Source organism: Leucopleurus acutus (assembly GCF_964270905.1).
Source record: "Leucopleurus acutus genome assembly, chromosome: 19".
Classification (NCBI taxonomy): Eukaryota; Metazoa; Chordata; class Mammalia; order Artiodactyla; family Delphinidae; genus Leucopleurus; species Leucopleurus acutus.
Genome location: NC_139161.1, coordinates 12,434,971 through 12,455,718, shown reverse-complemented (window position 1 = coordinate 12,455,718; position 20,748 = coordinate 12,434,971). Strand labels below are relative to the sequence as shown.

Sequence of the window (20,748 nt, the reverse complement as noted above, 5' to 3'; positions counted from 1 at the left end):
TGGCGCCCGCCCGCCGTGTCAGGAAGGCTGAATGGCTGGACGTGTCTCCTCCCCAGCCAGGTGGACAGGCTCATCCAAGTGCGGGGGGACGTCCTAGGGGTCCTGCCTCCGTTGACATCCCACCCACACTGCTGCGGCAGGACAAGGCTCGAAGAGCTCAGAGTTTATTGTTCCAGGTGCTAAAGCTGTGAGGGATGGAGCCACATGGGAGCCGGGAGGGATGGGGAGAGGGCCATGCACCAGCCAGGAGGAGGGTCCCATGCAGGCAGCCTGTGTGCCTACACGCTGTCGCCTGCCAGTGTGTGCCCCACCACGCATCATGTAGGCGCTCACGTCTGCGGGGGGCAGTGAAGACTCCACTCACCACCGTCTTCAGAAGCTGGTCCTGGGCCTGAGCCTCCTACAGACCCTCACAGATGGACGGGGCAGGGGGGCATTACGGGAAGGTGGCTGGGATGATGGAGCTGAAGTGAGTGATGGGGGAGGGAGAGCAGGGAACTTTCTGGAAGAGGACTGAGGAAGGGAGACAGGCAGTGGGGGAGTCCAGGAGTGACCTGGGCTCTGGGGGCCACTCCCCACCCCCACTCCAGCGCCCACGTGGAGGCTGGGGACGCTCAGGTGCAGAGCCCCCGAGGGGCGGCCTGGGACAGCGCGATGGTCTCGCTGGCCTGCTGGCTGCTGGAGGACAGTGAGTGGCCTGAGCTGCGCTGGCAGCCGGTGCGGGCCTGCGGGAAGCTGTGGGTACCCCCGGGCCGGTGGGCGCCCCTGCCTTGGAGCGAGCGCTGGCGGTAGTCGCGGTAGTTCTTAGTGAGCAGCGTGTAGAGGAAGGGGTTTACGCAGCTGTTGCTGTAGGTGAGGCAGGTGGTCAGGTAGTTGACGATGCGGGCGGAGCGGGGCGTGAGCGGCGGGGTCCCGCGGTACTGGGTGAGGAGCTGCCACAGCCAGAAGGGCAGGAAGCAGGCCCAGAAGAGCAGCACGATTCCCAGGATGAGGTAGAGCACCCTGGGGTTGGGTAGCCGCCGCGTCTGCGTGAAGGAAGCCCGCTGCGACTGCCAGTAGGCCCGGGCCAGGCGGACGTAGAGCAGCCCGATGACCACGCCGGGCCCCACGATGCTGGTCCCGAAGAGCAGTGTCAGGTAGGTGCGGTGGGCGCGCTGGCCCCAGGCCGGCAGGCAGAGGCTCTTGTGGCCCCTGCGGACCAGCCGGATGGCCAGCATCATGGGCAGTGCCAGCAACAGCGCCAGCAGCCACGTGCCCAGCGCCAGGACCTTGCGGTAGCCCTTGGAACGCTGCACCATGTCCAGTGGCCTCACCACGGCAGTGTAGCGCTCACTGCTCATGAGGGTCAGGGTGAAGATGCTGGCGTGCATGGTCAGGAAGTCCAGGCTGAAGAGGACACGGCAGCCCACGTCGCCGAAGTGCCACGCCTTGGTGACGTAGGTGGCCACGATGAAGGGGATGCTGAGCAGGTAGAGCAAGTCCGCCAGCGCCAGGTTGATGACGTAGACGTACATGGAGGCCGAGGTGTGCAGGAAGCGGCACATGACAGCCAGCGTGTACAAGTTGCCCACCACGCCAACCACGCCCATGGCCGAGAGCACCACCCCAATGGTGCCCGTGGCCACCAGGTCCTCCAGGGAGCTGGGCTCCGCTGGGCTGGCCCACGAGCTGTTGAGAGAGGCATTGGGGGCACCAGGCGGCTCGGGCATGGTGCTGCCTGTCGTAGCCAGCACAGGGAACCTGCTCAACGGCTCTGGACTCAGCACCGTCTCTGCTGCCTCACACTGGGCTTGGGGCTGGGGCCTGCTGCTCCTTTAGGCAGAGAAGGGGCATCTGTGGATGACAAGCTCGTCCTGCGGGAGAGGATGTCCATTAAAGATGCAGGTCAGGCACCCCCTCCCACTCCCAGGAGGCCGTGAGAGGACACAGTTCCCACTGGGCTAGGGAGGCCTGCAGAGGGATGGGGTTCGCCAACTGCAACACCCCCTTGGGGACTCTTCATTCAAAACTCTAACACTCGCTTCCCCAGCTATGTAGGGGGACCACCTAGACCAGCTGCTCCCCGTGCGTGCCCCAGCAGCACCCCCACCCTGGGCCTCAATGCAAGTCCAAAGGCCTCTGGGCTGGCTGGACTTTTCTGAAAACCAGAGCGCAGCAGGCAGACTGCAGGGCTGGGGTCAGCAGTGGATGGAACCAGGAGTCCTCCCTAGGCCTCCTCACTTCCTCATCTGTGAAGGGCAGGGTGACCATGCTGACCCCTGCGTCCTTTCTCCCAATTTATTTCTCCTGTATGTTTAAAAAAAAAAATTTTGTTTGGATTGCAAAAGTAGTATCTGCTGACTTTAAAGTTCAAATAGGAAAATATGTTTGGTAAAGAGGGGAAAGCCCTTGTAATCTCTCTTTATCTACATGGGGAAAATGAGCCTTAATGCCTACCTCCCACCACACGTGAAAATAATTCAAGATGGACTGTGCACCTGTATGTAACAGAGTAAATCAATTAATTAATCAAGTTCTGGAAGAAAGGAGAATATCTGCATGATCTTGGGTAGGCAAAGATTTCTCGAAAAAAAAAAAAGAGCAAGAAATACTTGCAATAAAAGACCCATCAAGTGGATTTCATTACAATTAAGAACTTCAGTGAGAGAGTAAAAAATGTAAACCATGGACTAGGAAAAGATTATCAGAAGACATATATCAGGGCTTCCCTGGTGGTACAGTGGTTGAGAGTCCGCCTGCCGATGCAGGGGACACAGGTTCATGCCCCGGTCCGGGAAGATCCCACATGCCGCGGAGCGCCTGGGCCCGTGAGCCATGGCCGCTGAGCCTGCCTGTCCGGAGCCTGTGCTCCACAACGGGAAAGGCCACAACAGTGAGATGCCCGCGTACCGCAAAAAAAAAAAAAAAAAGAAGACATATATCAGACAAAGAACTAGTAATCAAAATATATGAAAGAACTACAAATCAATAAAGACTAATGACTCATTTGGGAAAAAAAAAAAAAAGACAAGATTTGAATAGGAAATTCTCAAAAGAGGATGTCCAAATGGCCAAGAAGCACATGAAAGGATGCTCAACATCATTAGTCATCCAGGAGATTAGGGTAAAAACCTCTGCCCCCCCACCAGGATGGCTGGAATCAAATAAGGCAGATCCCAAGTGCTGGGAGGATGTGGAGGAACCAGACTCCTGAACTGCTGGAGGGGCCATAGAATGGTGCAGCCCCTGTGGAAAACTATCTGGCACCATCAAAAAAAAAAGTAAAGTTGGACACATGCATGTCCTCTCATCCAGCAGTTCCACTCTTAGGTTTGTGTCCAAGAGAAATGAGTGCAAATGTCCACAAAAAGCAAGAGTGAGAATGTTCACAGCAGGCAGGAGCTGGAAACCACCCAACTGTCCATGAATAGTAGTGTGGATAAAGAAAGTGTGACCCCTCCATAAAAATGCTCTGAGATGATGAAGAAGATGGAATTGCCCTACAGTCAACAACTTGATGAAACTCAAATATGCTATGTTGAGAAAAGCAAAACAAAACAAAAACCAGACCCCAAAGTACCCTGTGATTCCACTCACCTGAAGCTCTGGAGCAGGCGGAAGCTCTACGATAGCTGTTGCCGGGCTGCCAACTGGCAGGGGGCGCTGGAGAGCACTCTGAGGGATGGACTTGTGCTGTGTCCTCAAGTGGTGGTGGTTACACAGGTGTAGACACGTGTAAAAACTAACGGAGTTGCACGCCTATGACCCTTGCTGTGTGAAAATTGCCGTCATAAGAAAAAAAGACCTAAAACTGGAAATACTCGAACTGAGAGGAGAGGCCCCTCTGTCGCCCCATCTCCCCACATCCAGGGAAAACACTGGCTCCAGGTTTTTCCCCTCTACAGGTCCAGCGTTCACACTAACACAGATAAACTCGGGGCGTCCACCCGACGTGGTCTGAGCCCTCCGTGCAGAAGGGAACCTGGGTGCAGAGATGCCGCCCCAGACCCCCTCTCCGCGGGACCCGGCCCAGCCTCGAGTCTGGCGAGGGCAGCTGGGGGCCTTCCTACTGGCCGGAGGCTCCCTCCCCGGCCGCCGCCCCCCGGGGGTCAGGGTTCCGGAGCCCTCCCCCAGGGGCTGCAGCGAACCGAGCCGAGGGCGCCCCCGGAAGGGACGCGAAGCCCTCGCCGAGACCGCGGCGCGCACCTCATCGCTCGCCACCCGAAGCGCTGCACACCCTGCCCGAGGCGCGAGGAGGGCGCAGTGGCCCTGCGATCCTACCTGGCACAGTGCGGGCCGGCGGGGAGGGCGCCCCGCGCACCAGGTCCCGGCCCCCGCCCCGCACCCTCTCAGCGCCCATGCCCACCTCAGTCACTGGGCCATCAGGTTTGTGCGCCGAACCCCGGGGTCGCGCTCGGGACGTCCTCCTTGCCGCCACGCGTCTCCGGGAACCTTCCCGAGGGTTCCGTCCCGGACGGGAGCGCGGAGGGGCGTGCGGGCTCCCAGCGGCGCGTGGTGGAGGGGAGCCCGCCCGCCTGTCCCGCCGGGAGAGCCTCTCTCCGCGCCCAGACCCCTGTCGCCGCCGCCACCTGCCCGGCCGCCAGCTGGGAATGCGCCGCGGCCCTGCGCCCGGCCTGGGCATTAATAACCCGGGGGGGCCGCGGGAGGGGGGGCGGGGATGCGCTGGGGCGGCTGGGGAGGTGCGGGGGGGGAGGGCAGCCGGCGCGGGGGCGGGGGGGGCGCAGCAGGGAAGGAGGCAGGTCACTCCTCGGCCGTGGGGTGAAGCCGAGTCCAGGCAGGTTGCAGCCCTTGTGCGGGGCGTCTCTGCTTCCCTTCGCCCTCTGCACCCCACCCCTCAGTTTCCGAGGCGCTGAGCGGTTGTCAGTGAAGCCCTGGACCCTCCCGTGCACCTGGCGGGGACACAGTGGGTGGGTGGGTGTTTCTGAGACACCGAGGCGGGGCCGCGACCCGGTGGCATTAATGACATTCATAATGTGCACTCGTCACTACTTCCAAAACCTTTTATCAACCCAAACAGAAACTGTCCCCATTAAACAACTCTGCATCCCACCCCTCCAGGCCCTAACAACCACTATTCTCCTTCTGTCTCCATTTTTTACTTGACTACTCTAGGAACCCACCTCCTGCGAGTGGGAGCATACAGTTTTTGTTGTTTAGTGTCTGGCTTCTTTCACTTACTATGATGTCTAAGAGGTTCCTCCATGTTGTAGCAAGTGTCAGAGCTTCCTTCCTTTTCAAGGCTGAATACTATTCCGTCGTTTACACACCACATTTATTTATCCCTTCATCTGTGATGGACTCTTGGGTTGTTTTCCCCTTTTGGTGATGGTGACTAGTGCTGTTATTTTGATTCACAATTTCCTGTTCCTTTTATGGATCATATTTCTTCCTTAATCTTTTTTTTTTTTTTTTTTTTTTTTTGCAGTACGCGGGCCTCTCACTGTTGTGGCCTCTCCCGTTGTGGATCACGGCTCCAGATGCGCAGGCTGAGCGGCCATGGCTCACGGGCCCAGCCGCTCCGCGGCATGTGGGATCTTCCCAGACTGGGTCATGAACCTGTGTCCCCTGCATTGGCAGGCGGACTCTCAACCACTGCGCCACCAGGGAAGCCCTGGCAGGTGGATTCTTAACCACTGTGCCACCAGGGAAGCCACTGCAGCTGTTTTAATGGAAAGAGTGAATTAATTCTTATTGGAACGGCATTGCCAGGGGGTGGGGGCTGGGAGGACACTGGGGGCTGTTCTTCACAGGCCCTCTGGAAAGAGAACGGACAGTTATCCCTACTCTGGGCCAATGTGCTACAACTTTTACATTTGATTTTTTTAAATTGAGGTGAAATTCACACAACATAAAGTCAACTATTCAGTGGCATGTAGTGCATTCATAAAATTGTGCAAGTTATTGCCTCTGTCTAGTTCCAGAACATTTTCATTACCTCAGAAGGAGACCCTACATCCATTAAGCAATTATTTCCCCCTCCCCCTTTCCCTCAGTCTCTGTCAACCACTCATCTGCTACTGTCTCTATGGATTTGCCTATTCCGGACATTTCATATAAATGAAATCATACAATATATGGTCTTTTGTGACAGGCTTCATTTACTTATCACACTGTTTTTAAGATTTATCCACCTTGCAGCATCAGAACTTCACTCCTTTTTATGGTTGAATAATACCCCTTTGTATGGCTAGATCACAGTTTGTTTACCCGTTCGTCAGTTGATGGACTTTTGGGTTGTTTCCACCTTTTGGCTATTGTGAATAATGCTGCTATGAGCATGTGTGTGTATGTTTTTAAATTATTTGGGTATATAGCTAGGAATAGAATCACTGGGTCGTATGGTAATTATATGTTTAAATTTTTTAGGATACATTGGATCTTATTTCGTCTTCACCATAACCTTGTGAGTTGATGTCGCCGCCCCCCCCCCCCCCATTTTCAGAGGAGAAGAGCTGAGGAACCAGCTGTAGCCTCTTGGCAAAGAGCTGGGGCTCTTGCTTGGATCCTGCTGCAGGGCTGCCTTCTCCTCACCTCCGCATCCCACAATACTGCAAAGCAGATGGGTCATTTAGAAAAAGAGTCTGCCCAAAACAAGGGTTTGTTGGAGTGATGAATAAACGGACTGTTTAACCTGGAGAAACAGAGAGAGGAGGGAACGAAGGCAAGACCGTGCTGAGTTTATTTGGAAGAAGAGCCAGGTGCACGTTGAAATACAGATTCCAAGTCGATAAATGCCCACAGAATTATGAGATCGTGTTGAAATGAAGTGTTTCGAATGGCTGCTGCATTAATGCCTTCTCTGTATCTAATTAGCATCGGAAGTCTTCATGATTTAAGACCTGGAGACTTACTTCTGAAAGGTAAGAGAGAAAAAGACTGCCCCCAAAGTTCGATGAAAGGATCTCATTGCTACTGTTAATACCTAACACAGCAGCACCCCCTCACCCCCACACCCCCAGAGTGGACCCTTAGATCTGCATCTTTCACTGAAAGGGATACAGCCCATCCTTGAATCACTGGAGGCTATGCCAGCTGAGACCCGCAACGGAGGATTGTAGAAACCTCCAGATTGGTCGTTTATAAGAAAGAGAAGCTGCCAATTAAGAGCTTTTTCCTGGCCCACAGCACCCTGGTGACAAGACCTCCAGAGCTTCCTTCTCCAGTGAGTCTGCAGAGAATGGGTAGGCTGACGCATACTGCCCCCTACCCCTGGTGTCATGAACATTATTAGCAATCTTTGCACATGGTTCTGCCTCGAGTTGTTTTTGTTTTAATATCAAGGGCACAGATTTAGATTCATTAAAATCTGTATTTGGTGACACACTCTCATTATAGTTCAAAGCATTCCCTTTCTTATTTTAGGCATGTGTGTATGTGTTGTTCTTTATAATGTGATAAATACCTGTGAACACCATGAGCCGAAAAACTGACCAGAACCCTCATCTGGCCTGTGCTGCTCCCCACTCTGTTCCCTGCTCCCAGGGGATTTAAACATGTAACAGTGACTCCACCGAGACACTGAGGCCAATCCGCAGGGACTAGTTGAGGATAGCACACGGGCTTGACACAAAACTTTTATTGCATTGTTTAATTAAACAAACAAACAAACGGGAACTAAACTGTCAAACGCATTAAATGGCCAACATTTGAAACCAGGTCTTCTCCTGCTACAGACTAGAGTGTCCAGTGCTGCTGACAGGGTCCTGTGGAGCCCCAGAGGCCGTCTGGTGATCCTGTCACCCCAGACTCCTGAGTGTGCCTGGAAGTATCTCACCCATAACGTCTCTCCACGAGTCCAGGGCAGGGCTGGGGCATGGCACTGCACCCTGCTCTCCACGCCACACTCTATAGCAGTTGTTCACACCAGCACATCCTTGTCAGTGTCATGTCCCTAACTCCATGACAGCTGACAGGTAAAAACTTCCCTCCCCAACATTGGCATTTGTGTTGCTTCCCCCCTTAGGCTGCGGTGGGTCCCATTTCTCAGTCTCTGGGCCACTCACCATTCTTCTTCCCCAGGCCCAAGTCTCCAACCTTTGCTAATTGCTAATAACCACCCTGGCTGTTGTGGAGGGATCAGTCCCTCCCAGCTTCTGGTGTCCTGGGGAAGCCAGGACAATGGTGACCACTTGGGCCTCAGTTCGTCAGTTCAGGGGCCCTGGGCTGAGGGTCTGGAAACATGGCAGCTCCCCCAGGGCTGAGGCTCCCATGACAGCCAGGCTCTCCCCAGGCCCTCTGGGCCCACTGGTGCTGGGATCCCATCCTTGGGTGGAGGACTGTGGCCTAGAGGCCGAGTCCCCCTCCTCTGCCTCCCTCTTGGTCCAGGGTGAATGGGAGAGGATGGTGAATCCCCTTTTAAGCAGGGCTGAGTCCGCAGGGACCAGCTCTTCACTCTGCCCTGGAGGAGAGGATTCCAGAATGCTGAGCCTCCACCGGTGCAGGTCCTGCTTCTGGGGTGCATCTTGGAGTCCCACCACTCTCACCTCATCAGGCTCCAGCAGCAGTTTCCAACGCTGGGCTGGGGTCCTCAGGGCCCATCCTGGCTTCATCTTCCGGAGGTAGATGGCATCATAGCAGCCCACCATAAAGATGACCTGCAGGTCCAGTAACGAGGCCTTGGCCTCAACAGGGCCCGTGGCCCGGGTGGTGCCCAGCTCCAACACCATGGGCTCCCGCCGGGGGCAGGTCCACGCTGAAAAACGCCTGCCATGGAGAAGGGCTTGGCCAGTGTGAGCAGGTAGGGAGTCCCCCGAATCTCCAGGGAAGGCTTTGGGTCCAGTCAGCATCCTCAGCACCCAGGCCCAGGGGTGTGGCATCCTGAGGCTCCAGCTCGGTGGGCATAAAGTGCTCGTCCAGGTCCAGGTCCTCCTCGTCTGTCTCCACGAGGCCTAACGCCAGGGTGCCCCAGCCCCAGTCCACAGACCCACCCTGTGCAGGGTGCCCTTGGCCCAGCCCCCAGCTTGGGCCCATCCCCGGGGATGACCCCTGCTCAGACCCTGCCTCAGTGAGCTCCATCAGCTCAGGGCCCCAATCTTCATCTTCCCAGTCTTCCACCTCCAGCACCTGTCCAAGGTCCAGAAAGGCAGCCTTGAAGCAAGCGAAGCAGACCCTCAGCTGGCCGCCGTGTTGAAGCTCATACATCCAGGACGTGTACAGGCAGGACAGGCCCTCCGCCTCACCCCGCAGGCTGACCGGGGGGCACATGGCCACGCCGCCTACAGGACTTGCTGGGATCTTAGGGGGTCTGGCCCACAGGTGGGGGGCACAGTGAAGTGCTGGGGGGCGGGGAGGAGGGGCGTGAGAACGAGGAGGAGAACGGGGAGGATCAGGACGACGACAAAGGTGTTTCCTGTGTGGGGATTTGGGGGCGGAGGAGGAACTGGGTCCTAATCCAACAGGGACCTGCAGAGGTTGGGAGGGACAAACTTCTGGAATTATCTTCAGCTGATGCAAGTGTTCTGTCCTCTGGGAACTGCAAAGGAAAGCAGTGAGGTTAGGGCCCCCCAGCAGGCAGGTGGCAGCAGGTCACGCAGGGACGAGCTGGGTCCAAGGACCTTTGGGGTCAGACCCGGCCCTTTCGCTCTGCCTCTGCTCAGTTTAGCTGATCTGGGGCCAGTGGGCCACACAGCCTCTCCCCCATCCGACTCCCTACTCTCCCACCTCAGGGATCCCAAGACCCAGTCCGCCTTGCCTGATGGAACTGAAGGAAACTGAGGCAACCTGTCACAACCTGAGGGAACCTGACTGAACCTGAGAGAAACTGTCGGAACCTGATGCAAGCTGTCAGAACCTGAGGGAACCTGTCAGAACCTGAACGAATCTGACCGAACCTGACCAAATCTGACTGAATTTGACAGAACCTGACTGAATTTGAGAGAAGCTGTTGGAACCTGACTGAACCTGGGAACCTGAAGAAACCTGTCAGAACATGACAGAACCTGAGAGAAACTGCCAGAAACTGAGGGAACCTGTCAGAACCTGAGAGAATCTGTCAGAACCTAAGGAAAGCTGTCAGAACCTGACTGAACCTGAGGGAACCTGTGAGAATCTGACAGAACCTGAGTGTACCTGCAAGAACTTGACGGAACCTCACTGAACCTGTCAGAAACTGATGGAACCTGAGGGAACGTGTCAGAACCTTACGGAACTTGAGGGAACGTGTCAGAACCTGACAGAACCTGAGGGATCCTCACAGAACCTGAGAGAATCTGTGAGAACCAGTCAGAGCCTGACCAAATCTAACAGAATCTGACAGAACCTGACAGAACCTGAAAGAGCCTGACAGAACCACCCCTACCTGAGCTAGCCCGTCTGGCTTGAGGCCACGCTGGACCACGTGAACTCTTCAGCCGCCAAGCCCCACACTCCAGCAGCCCACGGGCCCCAGACCCTCTCCTCAGTCTGAGGGGCTCTCTGGTAGCCTGGCGCCTCCCGCTTGTGGGCACCTGGGGGGAAAAGAGGGGGACACAGGCCAACTGGGTATATAAAGGGCCATTTCCCATGGTGCTCTGGGCTCATCTGCATATCTCCCATGAGCCTCAGCCCACCAGGAAATGAAACTGCTGAGTCATTCCTCTCCTCCCCTCCCCCCTCAACCCCTCCCCTCCCCCCTCAACCCCTCCCCTCCCCCCTCAACCCCGCCCCGCCCCGCCCCGGAGAGCCTGTGCAGCCCCTACGGAGGGCAGGGCAGTTTCCCCAACACTGTCCACAGGGTGACTGTGCCCGTGATATTCGCTCCTCTGCAGGCTGAGAAGACTGTTTCCATCCGTCTTTCAATCTGCCGGTTTCTGAAATTCTGTGGCCAAGCGTCTCTCTTATGGTCATTGTTCTATCCCTGGGTGCCCTGCGTGACCTGCTTGGTCAAGGGTCCTAGCCTTCTGTGATTATAATAGATTCCTTCTTTGTACCTCTTGGTTAAAGTTTCTTTATGAATTTCAGAAACTGATCGATTGCCAATTATTTACCTTTTAAGCACACTTCTGTCTCTTTGGCTCGTCTCACTTTTGTTTTGTTTTTGTTTTGTTTGTTCTTGCGGTACGCCGGCCTCTCTCTGTTCTGGCCTCTCTCTGTTCTGGCCTCTCCCGTTGCGGAGCACAGGCTCCGGACGCGCAGGCTCAGCGGCCATGGCTCACGGGCCCAGCCGCTCCGCGGCATGTGGGATCTTCCTGGACCGGGGCACGAACCCGCGTCCCCTGCATCGGCAGGCAGACTCTCAACCACTGCGCCACCAGGGAAGCCCTCTTCTCACTTTTAAAATAAAGCCTCTTTAAATGAGCCTTTAAGCCTCTTTCACTTTTTTGAAAATACATTTTAACCACATTTTACACTTTTGTGTTTCACCTTTTCACTCTGTTTAAAGTCTGTAGGTATGGTCAAATGTATCAATCTCTTTTTTGAGAAAATATTTTTTTGGTCTTTGTAAAGAACATCTTCAGTTCTCCAAGACCACAATGTTAGTTTCTTATATCTTCATATAATTCTTTCACATTTTTTTGTTTCTTTTGCTTCTTAATTTAAATGTAAGTTGCTTTTGTAAAAAAAAAAAAAAAAAAGAATGTAATACAAGAGAATAGGTACAGGTATCCCTCGCTTTTCAAAAGTTCTTTTTACGCCACTTCTTTTTTATGAAAGACCTACATTAATACCTGTTTTCGCTAGCCAAAAGAAATCCCAAGAGGATTTTTGCTTTTACAAAAAAGGTGATTGTTTCATTGCTTTATGCCATTTCGGCTTATGAAAGATTTCATAGGTAGGTTCTACTTGTATAGTGGGGAACACCTGTAGATGGCTTTTTAAATAATTTGCTAAATTAATCACATCATTCAGTCCTTCCTTGCAAATTTCCAACCAGTGCATCCAACTGCATCTGCCACATCTCCCCAAGGACATCTGACGAGTATTCCCAAGTGAACAAGTTTGCATCTAGGCTCCTGGTCAGCATCTGGGTCTGCAGGAGAAGACCACCTGACTCTGGAATTAGATGACAGTAAAGTTCCTTGGATCAGGGGTTCCCCAGTTTTGCTGCATGTTAAAATTGTCTTAGGAGTTCGAAAAATCCCATGGCACAGCATGTGGCAGACACCCTGAGATGACCCCCAGGCAGTCATGCCCTCCTCATGATTGGAGGGGAAAATGTGAGTTGCTTCTAACCAACAAAAGTGACAAGGTGATGGATGTCGCCCTCTTGATTACATTATTTTATATATATGTACGTTATTGCATATATTATATATTACACATTATTTTCTATACATACATACACTATCAAATATTTATATCTTTATATACATGTACACACATACACATGTACATGTGCAGACGCACACTTCCTCTCCCATGGTCTTAAAGAAGGAAAGCTCTGTGCTGTGACTGGCTAGAGGCTGGAGCTCTGGGGCCCCTGGCCCTCGCCTGCCAGGCAGGGACTGTGAGGGACAGGTGGCTGCCTCGGGTGGTTTGGAAGAGCTGTGGACTTGGAGGTGGAGGGACATTCTGTGACCTGCAGGGACACGAGGTGCCCCCTCTCTGGCCCCTCCCAGGGCTGGGACACTAACAAATAGCAGTGACCCTCCTGGTGACTTCTCACTTGTCTGCTGAGCCCGGCAAGCCATTGCCTCCCCAGCATTAGTCTGTCCTCTATACGTGCCTTTATCACCACCTCTGGGCCGAGCACCCAGAGCAGAGGACTGACTTTGACTCAGGTCTCTGTATTTGTATTCAGAGAGGAAACTCAGAACATAAAACGTGATCATTTGGAGAGATATTCCCCCATTCCCTTCTCAATGCCCAGGGTTGTCAGGCTTTGATTCCACCCAGGACATCTCTGGGGCAGAGCCTGTGCCCCCAACCCCTTACCTGACCCCAGCTGTCCCCTCCAGCAGATGAGCAGTGCTGAGGCCTGGGGGCCGATGCCCCCACAGCAAGGAGGCCAAGAGTGGGCATCTGAACCCTGGCCTGTCGAACCTTCTCCTGCCACCCGACACTGGGGCTCACCATCGAGGGGCCTGCCCTCAGCCGTGAGCTGTCATGGACTCCAGCATGCAAGGTGACAGTCTTGGCTTGTGGACCCTGAGCCTGGGTGGGAATGGGCTGCCCACCTTGGCTCTCCTGGCTGTGTGTGTGTGTGTGTGTGTGTGTGTGTGTGTGTGTGACCTAGGGGAGTGAAGGCACTTAGACACCTGGCGGGGGCAGCCCCCATCCTCCCACTCCCTCCCCTGCCCGGCATTAGGGATCCCCTCCGGAGCCACTGCAGATCAGCACGGAGGATCTGAGGACAGGCTCGCTTCCTGTGCATCCGGTCCTTGATTTTTTTTTTTCAAAATTGTAAAAAGGTTAATCATGTGTTCATATATTAAACCCAGTGCTTTAATATTATAACTTCTTCAAAGAATAATCACTTCTTAGATGGAAATGATTAAACTTGCTCTTAATCCGTGTGAATTCAATAAAAATTTAAATATGTTTTGTTACAACAATCTTATCGTTCCTGATGACAGAGTCAGGGTTACTCAAGAGAAACAATATCCTCGATATTTCAATCAGTTTTTCTTCAGTGAATTCAGACATGATTAACTAAGATCTCTCTTTATGAGGACTCGTTTTTTAAATGTCATTTTTTAGATTATTTGTTTTTATTTTTACATCTGTAAAATTCTGGTCATTGGTTTTTCATTGATCCATCCACACATCTGTTCCACAGGCTCCAACTGCCCCTGCCCTGTGCTGAGCGCTTGTCCTCGCAGGACGCACCATTGTCCAAAGGCAGGCCCGAACAATCGGCCGGCACAGTGCCAGGACGACATGAGCGAGGTGCTGGGAGCGGTTTCCCACACTGGGGGACGGCAAGGCTTCTGGAGCGGTTCCCGAGCTGGGAGGGACAGCGACTTGTTCTCCGTGTCATGGAGACATGGGCACAGGCTTCCCAACGTCCACGCACCCTTCAGAATGCTCGGGTGGGTCCACGGAAGGAACGATCTAGAACTTAGGACAGCCTGGGGAGCCTCAGACCCGTGGATTCTCCCCGCAGGTCTCTTCAGAAACCAAAGGCAGTGGCCAAGGACGAAGACAATAATGAACATCATGAGAGAGACGGAAGGGAATGATCCTGCACGACAGGAAGATTGCAGCCCCTTCCCGCGAGGGGTCAGCAAAGATGCTGATGTTTACAGGAATAAGTTTAAAACTGCAAAACTGGAGGTCCATTTTGGAACGACGTGAGGAGTGGAAATTGGGAAACAATATCAGTGTCCACCGGTAGGGATGCACAGGATACGGCCACACCATGGAACACACACGGCCACACCATGGAACACACACAGCCACAGACAACAAGCTTCAAAGAAGATCTACTGTGAAGTGCTCAGCATCTGTCCAGTGAAAAGAAAAGAGCAGGTTGTAAGTTGTATACATATTATTTTTTAAATGTGGGCCATTTTTAAGGTCTTTATTGAACTTGTGACAATATCGCTCCTGTTTTTATGTTTTGTTTTTTTGGCCGAGGGGCATGTGGGATCTTAGCTCCCCGACCAGGGATCGAACCCACACCCCCTGCATTGGAAGGCGAAGTCTTAACCACTGGACGGCCAGGGAAGTCCCTATGTGTGTACATAGTATTGCCTTGATTTTGTAGAAGAAAAAAATCTGCGGCCACGTGTGCAAATGTCAGGTGTGATACGTGCAGGTGGATTCCTGCCCGTGTGGACACGTAAGTGCCATGCGTCTGGGCACGTCTGTGCCCTGTGCACACATGTTGGGTATCACATGTCTGCAAGCGTATAAAGAATGGAAACACGAAATCAGCATGATTACCTCTGGGTGGTGGTATTGTGAGTTATTGAATTTTCTTCATAGATTTCCATATTCACCTAATTTTCTAGAATAAATATGTGCTATGACCACACCTCTGGAAGCCACTGAAAGCCCTTGGAAGTGCTTTGTGTATGGTGCTGGGGTCTAGACCAGCCCCTCCTGGCTGGAGTCCTGAGCACGGCTCTCCCCACTGCTCACCTCCCCCAGCCGCCCTCCAGCACCTGCCTGTTAGGCTGCCATGGACTGTGGACCCTCACACCTCCAGACTCCAGCCAGGGACTGGCGCTCGGTGAATGGATAGGATGGCGGGGTGAGTGCTGTCCCGTGAGACCATGGCAGGGCTGGACCTCCTTCCCAGGGTCTTCTGCTGCCCAGAGCCCTTGGGGGGATGACTCCGGAGCCCCTGGAACCACCCACAGGTTCTTTCATGTCAACCCTTGTGAGTGTATGTAGCTCCCCCGTGCCACAGCCTCCACGTGCACTCAGACCTTGAGCGGCTGTACACACATCCATCAGCCGTGCCGTTGCCACGGTTACTTCCAGGCAGGGGAGGCTCCAGCAGCTGCAGCAGCCGTGAGAAGAGCCAGATTCAGGGTGAACATCCCCCAGCAAGTGATCATCACATGTTGCCCGTGTCCCCACATGCGGTGACCAGCCGCCCAGCCTAGCTCTGGTCACACTCTGCTGGGAGGCACCCATCCCTGCTCTGGACGCCACCCTCGACATGGCTGCCTTGACCTCAGGGAGCGCATTGGACATGGGACATCTCAATGTCCCCTACTCCAGAGCCCCCCAGAACGATCCAGGCAGAAGCACGTTCATCCTGTGAGTTTGTGGTGGCTACCACAACTCAGTGGCTTAAAGCCACACAATTTCTTCTCTTAGAGTCTGTAGGTCTGATGTCTTCAGTGGGTCCAGGGCTGGTTCTTTCTAGAGGCTCCAGGGGAGAAGCCCTCCCTCCCCTGTCCCAGCTTCTAGAGGAGCCATACTTCTTGGCTCACGGCCCCTTCTTCCGTCTCCAGGTCAGCAGCGCAGCGTTATCTGTGACCCCTTCTTCTGTCCTCATGCCTTCTCTCTCTGACTCTGCCCCCCTCCCCCTCCCCTTGTAAGGATGCTGGTGATGCCATTGGTCCCACTGGCGTCCACGCCATCCCCACCCCCACCGCATGTCAAGGTCCCTAACTTAACCATACCTACAAAGCCTCTGCTGTGTGCGGTGACGTACTCACAGGTCCCAGGATTAGTGGACATTTGGGGGGATGTTGTTCAGCCATCCTGTGCTCTCAGTTGTTCCTGTCCAGCTCTGGAACTCTGGAAACATCTTTCCTCTCAGGACACATGGGAAGTGCCCTGGCTCTCAGAAGCTGACTTCTTGTACGGGGCCGAGCGAGAAGCTCACATGAGTCAGAAGTGGAGGCTCAAGGCCACCCTCTGCTCAGAGTTCTGGGACAACTTGTCACAAGCATCTTCCCAAGGGGCTGAGAAAAGCCAGGCTCTCGGAGCACACACCTCCTTTCCCTCTTGTTCTGGCCTTTTTCATGCCCCATACCTGACAGAACAAGCTTAAACAATGATAAAAAAAAAATCTCCCTTCAGTGTCAGATATGAAGAGGGTTCTGCTGCCCAGATGTTCCCAAAATGAAATCTCTGCACAAACCATCCATGTTTCTAAAGGGCATTCCTACAACCCTTGAGAAGAAAATGAATTCATCCAGTTACAGATGGTTGGTGCCACAGAGACTCGAAATGCACATTTGCTGTGAGAAGCAGCAGCAGAAGAGAGAAGGAAGAATTAAACGGATTTCCCGCGTCTGCCCGGGATGTTGAGTCTCCCACGAGCATTCCCCTCCCGCACGTGCCCTCTTCCTAGCTGGGATCGTAGCATCAACTCCCGCAGTGGCCCCACTGTGTCCATGGCGGCCCTTCCCTGGAAACCCTGCAGCCCAAGTTCCTGCTATAAGACATGGCCTGTTAGTATCGTTTGACGATATCATTTACCTCATTCTGGTAAAACGCAGAACTTTCAGCCCCAAATCTGAGTCTGGCAGGTCAACTTGGTATGGAGGGCTGGGCATGTCTCCCCCTACGTGGAGGTCCAGCTGCAGTGACATAGTGCAGCTGGATTCTGGAGCCCACTGGGACTCCTGCTGCTGGGACTGACAGCCCACCCGCCCACCCATGGGACAGATGCCTGCCGAGGGCCTGTCCTGGGTTGCGGAATTCAGGGGGTAAAAAAAAAAGTGCCATTTCTTGCTCTGCAGGCTCCATTTTAGTGAGGAGGAGCCAACAACAATGTCGTCAGCAGAGAAACACCTTAATTTCAGATGGTGGAAGTCCGGGGCGATGTCGTGGAGAGTGTGGCCACGCACAGGGCATGTCCCTGCAGTGTGACACGTGGCAAGCCCTGCGTAAGGAGGCGCAATCTGTAATATGTTATCCCCCCAGGAAGCCCCCGAAGCTTGTGCTGCCTGGAGACTGGAAAAGGCAAAAGGCCTGTTGGGGAAGGTATCCTTTGTGGTCAGACCTCTAATTGGTGGCAGCTGGAGGCAGAAAGGACGATGGGGTTGTGACTGGATGTGAGACAAAGACCAGTCAGGACAGAAGGAGAATGGAAGCAGCTGAACTCTTTGATTCTATAAAATTCTAATGGTAAGAGGGAAACAGATGAAAATGACTCTCACACGCTTAGGTGCAAATGATATGAAAATGGAAATCCAAGATTCTTGCTGTTTCTTCATATTTATCATGGTATTCAAAATTTAATGTCCCTATAGAAGTGTGTGCCTCTAAGGGGAACTGGAGCGATTCCAACCCACCTCTCCCAATCATTGACAAATCAGCTCAAGATGATAAAATTCGGCAAGTATATAAAAGACCTGTACTACCCCACCGATCACCTTGACGGGAGGGACCACAGAGGATACAAGGATGTCTCAAGGACCCCGAGGCATTTATAACAATTGACGTGCGTGAGTGTGTGTGTGCGTGTGTGTGTGTGTGTGTGTGTGTGTGTGTGTCAACTGAGGCACAAAATGGCAAGGTGTCAAAGTGAGGGAGCCCAGAGAATGAGGACTGAAGTTAGAACGAAGTTACAAATTGGCAACAAAAAGATAAACATCACAACATTTCTGGGATATGAAGAACGTGCTGCTGAATGTTGTTTTTTTTAGTCAGATAGGAAATCAGAACTGAACTCTACGAATTCCTAGAACTGAGGGAAAATGAAACTCCACCTCTAAGCAGAGGCTGAGATTCTAGTGTGACACTTCTGAGAGAAGAGAAGGGAAGACAACGAGGGAGCCCAGTGCCCTCCAAAGACGGGTCCCAGGATTGTCTAAAAACGTGAAAGATGCACACCTTGGACAACAAGCATGTGTGTTTGTACAGACACAGAAAACTTCTAGAAAGTTATATGAGGAAGTGTACACAAGTGTTACCTCTGGGAAGTAAACAGGAGTCCCAGTGAGATACAGCACAGTTTGTTTTAGCTTATCTTCTTATGACATGTGACTGGTTTCCTTTCAATACAAACAAACCAGTTTCATTTCAAAAGTGTAAATGCTTTATCAGGACACCCATGTTCATCAAAGCTCCGGTGGATCTCATTTCGTAGGGACGAGACTAAGCCCTCAGCTGATGCTCAAGGCCCCTCAGTGTGTAGGACCCTTCTCCCCCCGCTCGAACAGCCCCTGCCCAACACCCCCCGTTGAGCTGAGAGACCAGGCAGGGCTGGATGGGAGGGGAAGGAAGGACTGACTTGGGAGGTGGCTTTAGGGATCAGACGCTCCTTCCAGCCCAGGTGGGCATGATGGGCAAGGGGATGGCATGTGGCACTTTGGTCCCCAGGCCAGGTTATTTGTGAGGCTTTTCTCTAGTGCCTTGTTGGCCCTCGGGATGGGGCTGGGGACCCCAATCTCGGTGCCCCTCTGTGGGGGGGCTGAATTTCACACTGACCTTGGTGCCACCTTCCCGTGAGGATGACTGGCTTTGAGGTTTATCTGCCCACTAGACAAATGTTACTCCTTTGGCACATCCAGGACTCTGTCCTGTTCTGCCTAGCTCAGATGTCAGGTTGTTGGTCAACCTTCAGGCCCAAGTCCAGCTGAAGAGGTGGTCCTTTTGCCTTCTGACATCCTTGAAGGCCGAGATGCTCTACCTGTGGGACAGCTGGAATGTTCTGTCCTGTCCAGTCTGGGCCCCTCCTCTGCCACCCACAAAATTCAAGGGTCCCCCAGAACTCAGCTCTGCATCCTCCTCTCTTTTCAGGAAAGTGGGGCATCACCTACTCTGGCACCTCTCACTGCCTGCCTGACAAGGACTTTCCCACCCATGGGTCCACAGCCTGTGGGACCTCTCCCCTGGTGGCCTAGAAACATGTCTTTGCCCCTTACTCAACCCTGCCAGCAGGTCACCTTGGGTTCTAGTGGAAGGGGGCAGTCCACGTGCCACCCAACTGGCACTGGGGACTTCCAGGCTTCCTCACCCCACCTCCAAACCACCAATATCTGTGGGCTCTCCCTTCTGCATACACCTCCGAGCCTTCCCCACCCCCATGGAACCACTGCAAGCACCTCCAGACTCGCTGCCTCCACCCCACCCCTGCCTTCTGGGGGGCTTTTGGAAGCTCAGGTCTGATGAGTGATGTCCCACTCTGGATAGAGACAAACCCCTTCTCCTGCCCCCATCCCCTGACACAGCCCTGCACACGCCCCCTTATTTCTCATAGCCACTGACTCATGACTCCACTGCCCCAGGTGTAAGTTCACAGGACACAGACTGCCTACAGTTGCATCTGTACACCTGCCCCTCTGTCACAAGGAAGATGAAGCTTGGTGAGTTTAAGCAGGTTGGTCAGTGGGGAGTGACAACGAGTGGATGAAGGGTCAGCAGCTGCCTCCTGGTCTGCAGTAAAGCTGGGCCTTGCTGACGAGTCCCCGAAAGCTGGCAAAGCTGGACATGGACCAAGGACTCTGGATTCAAGTCCACAACACCTACTTCCCTCCAGCAATTTGAAAAATGGAGCCTAGAGTGAACAAAGAATGACTCAAACACGTCCGCCCTTCCCCACCCATGTAACACTCACATATTGCCCTTATTCCCCACTTTCAGAGTCTCAAAGAGAAACTTTTAGCTTAGTGATTTTCATAATAAGCACCAAAACCATCTGTACATGAGAATCGTACAAACCCCTGTAATGAACCCCTAGCTTCCAATGTTTCTCCACGGTCAGCACCTATCGGCCTCCACCCTCTGGGAACGATTTCACACAGGTGTGCCCCCTAGGTCACCTTCGTTTGCCCATGATGTGTCTCCACACCCACCCTGGGTATGACCCTCAGGGCGGAGGGAGCTGGGACGAGGAGCTCCTCTGCTTAAGGGCTAATAAAGGACAGTCTAACCTTTTAACTCGTTACCACTGCGCCTATTTATCGTGGTTCCTTATCCCTGTCTGCACCCCCAGTCCTACTTCCAAGTGGACCCAACTTGCATTTCTGACAAGTTGGAATCAGGCTCTGAGGAGTCTCAATAGGCAGCACCCTGCCCCTCGGGTGCGAGCCTGTGTGTGTGGGTGGTGCACACAGGAGGGGACCGGCAGGACCCCTGATCCACGAAGGGCAGTGAACCCACCCAGCTCCCCAAAGAAGCATCTGTTCTGAGGAAGCTTGAGGATGGAGAACTCCAGGGATTGGCTCTCCAGGAAAACAACCACCTGCTGTTATCTTTAGAATGATCATCTAATGCAGTGTAGGAAATCACTATCAAGAAAATCGTCAACTTTTCCCATGAACTCAGGGCAGTTCCTGAAACTCGAGTGACTTCCCATTACTTGGGTTTCCTTCCTGAATATAGGACCTAGGTGCCCAACCTCAAGCGGATCCTGGATCCTCCTTCCCGCCGCCTCCCAGCCTGGCTCCGCCCCGGGATCGCTCAGTTTTATCCGGC

At 53.5% G+C, this 20,748-nt stretch overlaps 2 protein-coding genes across 2 annotated transcripts; both read right to left on the bottom strand.

Annotated features, from left to right (window-relative positions):
* Nucleotides 1–614: 614 nt before the first annotated feature.
* Nucleotides 615–1,757, bottom strand: UTS2R (urotensin 2 receptor; the record flags this gene model as incomplete). Its single annotated transcript, XM_082860436.1, has 1 exon — nucleotides 615–1,757. The coding sequence occupies exon 1, from the start codon at nucleotides 1,707–1,709 to the stop codon at nucleotides 615–617; it is 1,095 nt and encodes a 364-aa protein (XP_082716562.1). The 5' UTR covers nucleotides 1,710–1,757.
* A 6,387-nt stretch (nucleotides 1,758–8,144) lies between these two features.
* Nucleotides 8,145–9,204, bottom strand: TEX19 (testis expressed 19; the record flags this gene model as incomplete). Its single annotated transcript, XM_082860423.1, is given in 2 exon segments — nucleotides 8,145–8,672; nucleotides 8,674–9,204. Coding segments are annotated over 2 exon segments (1,059 nt in total).
* Nucleotides 9,205–20,748: the final 11,544 nt, after the last annotated feature.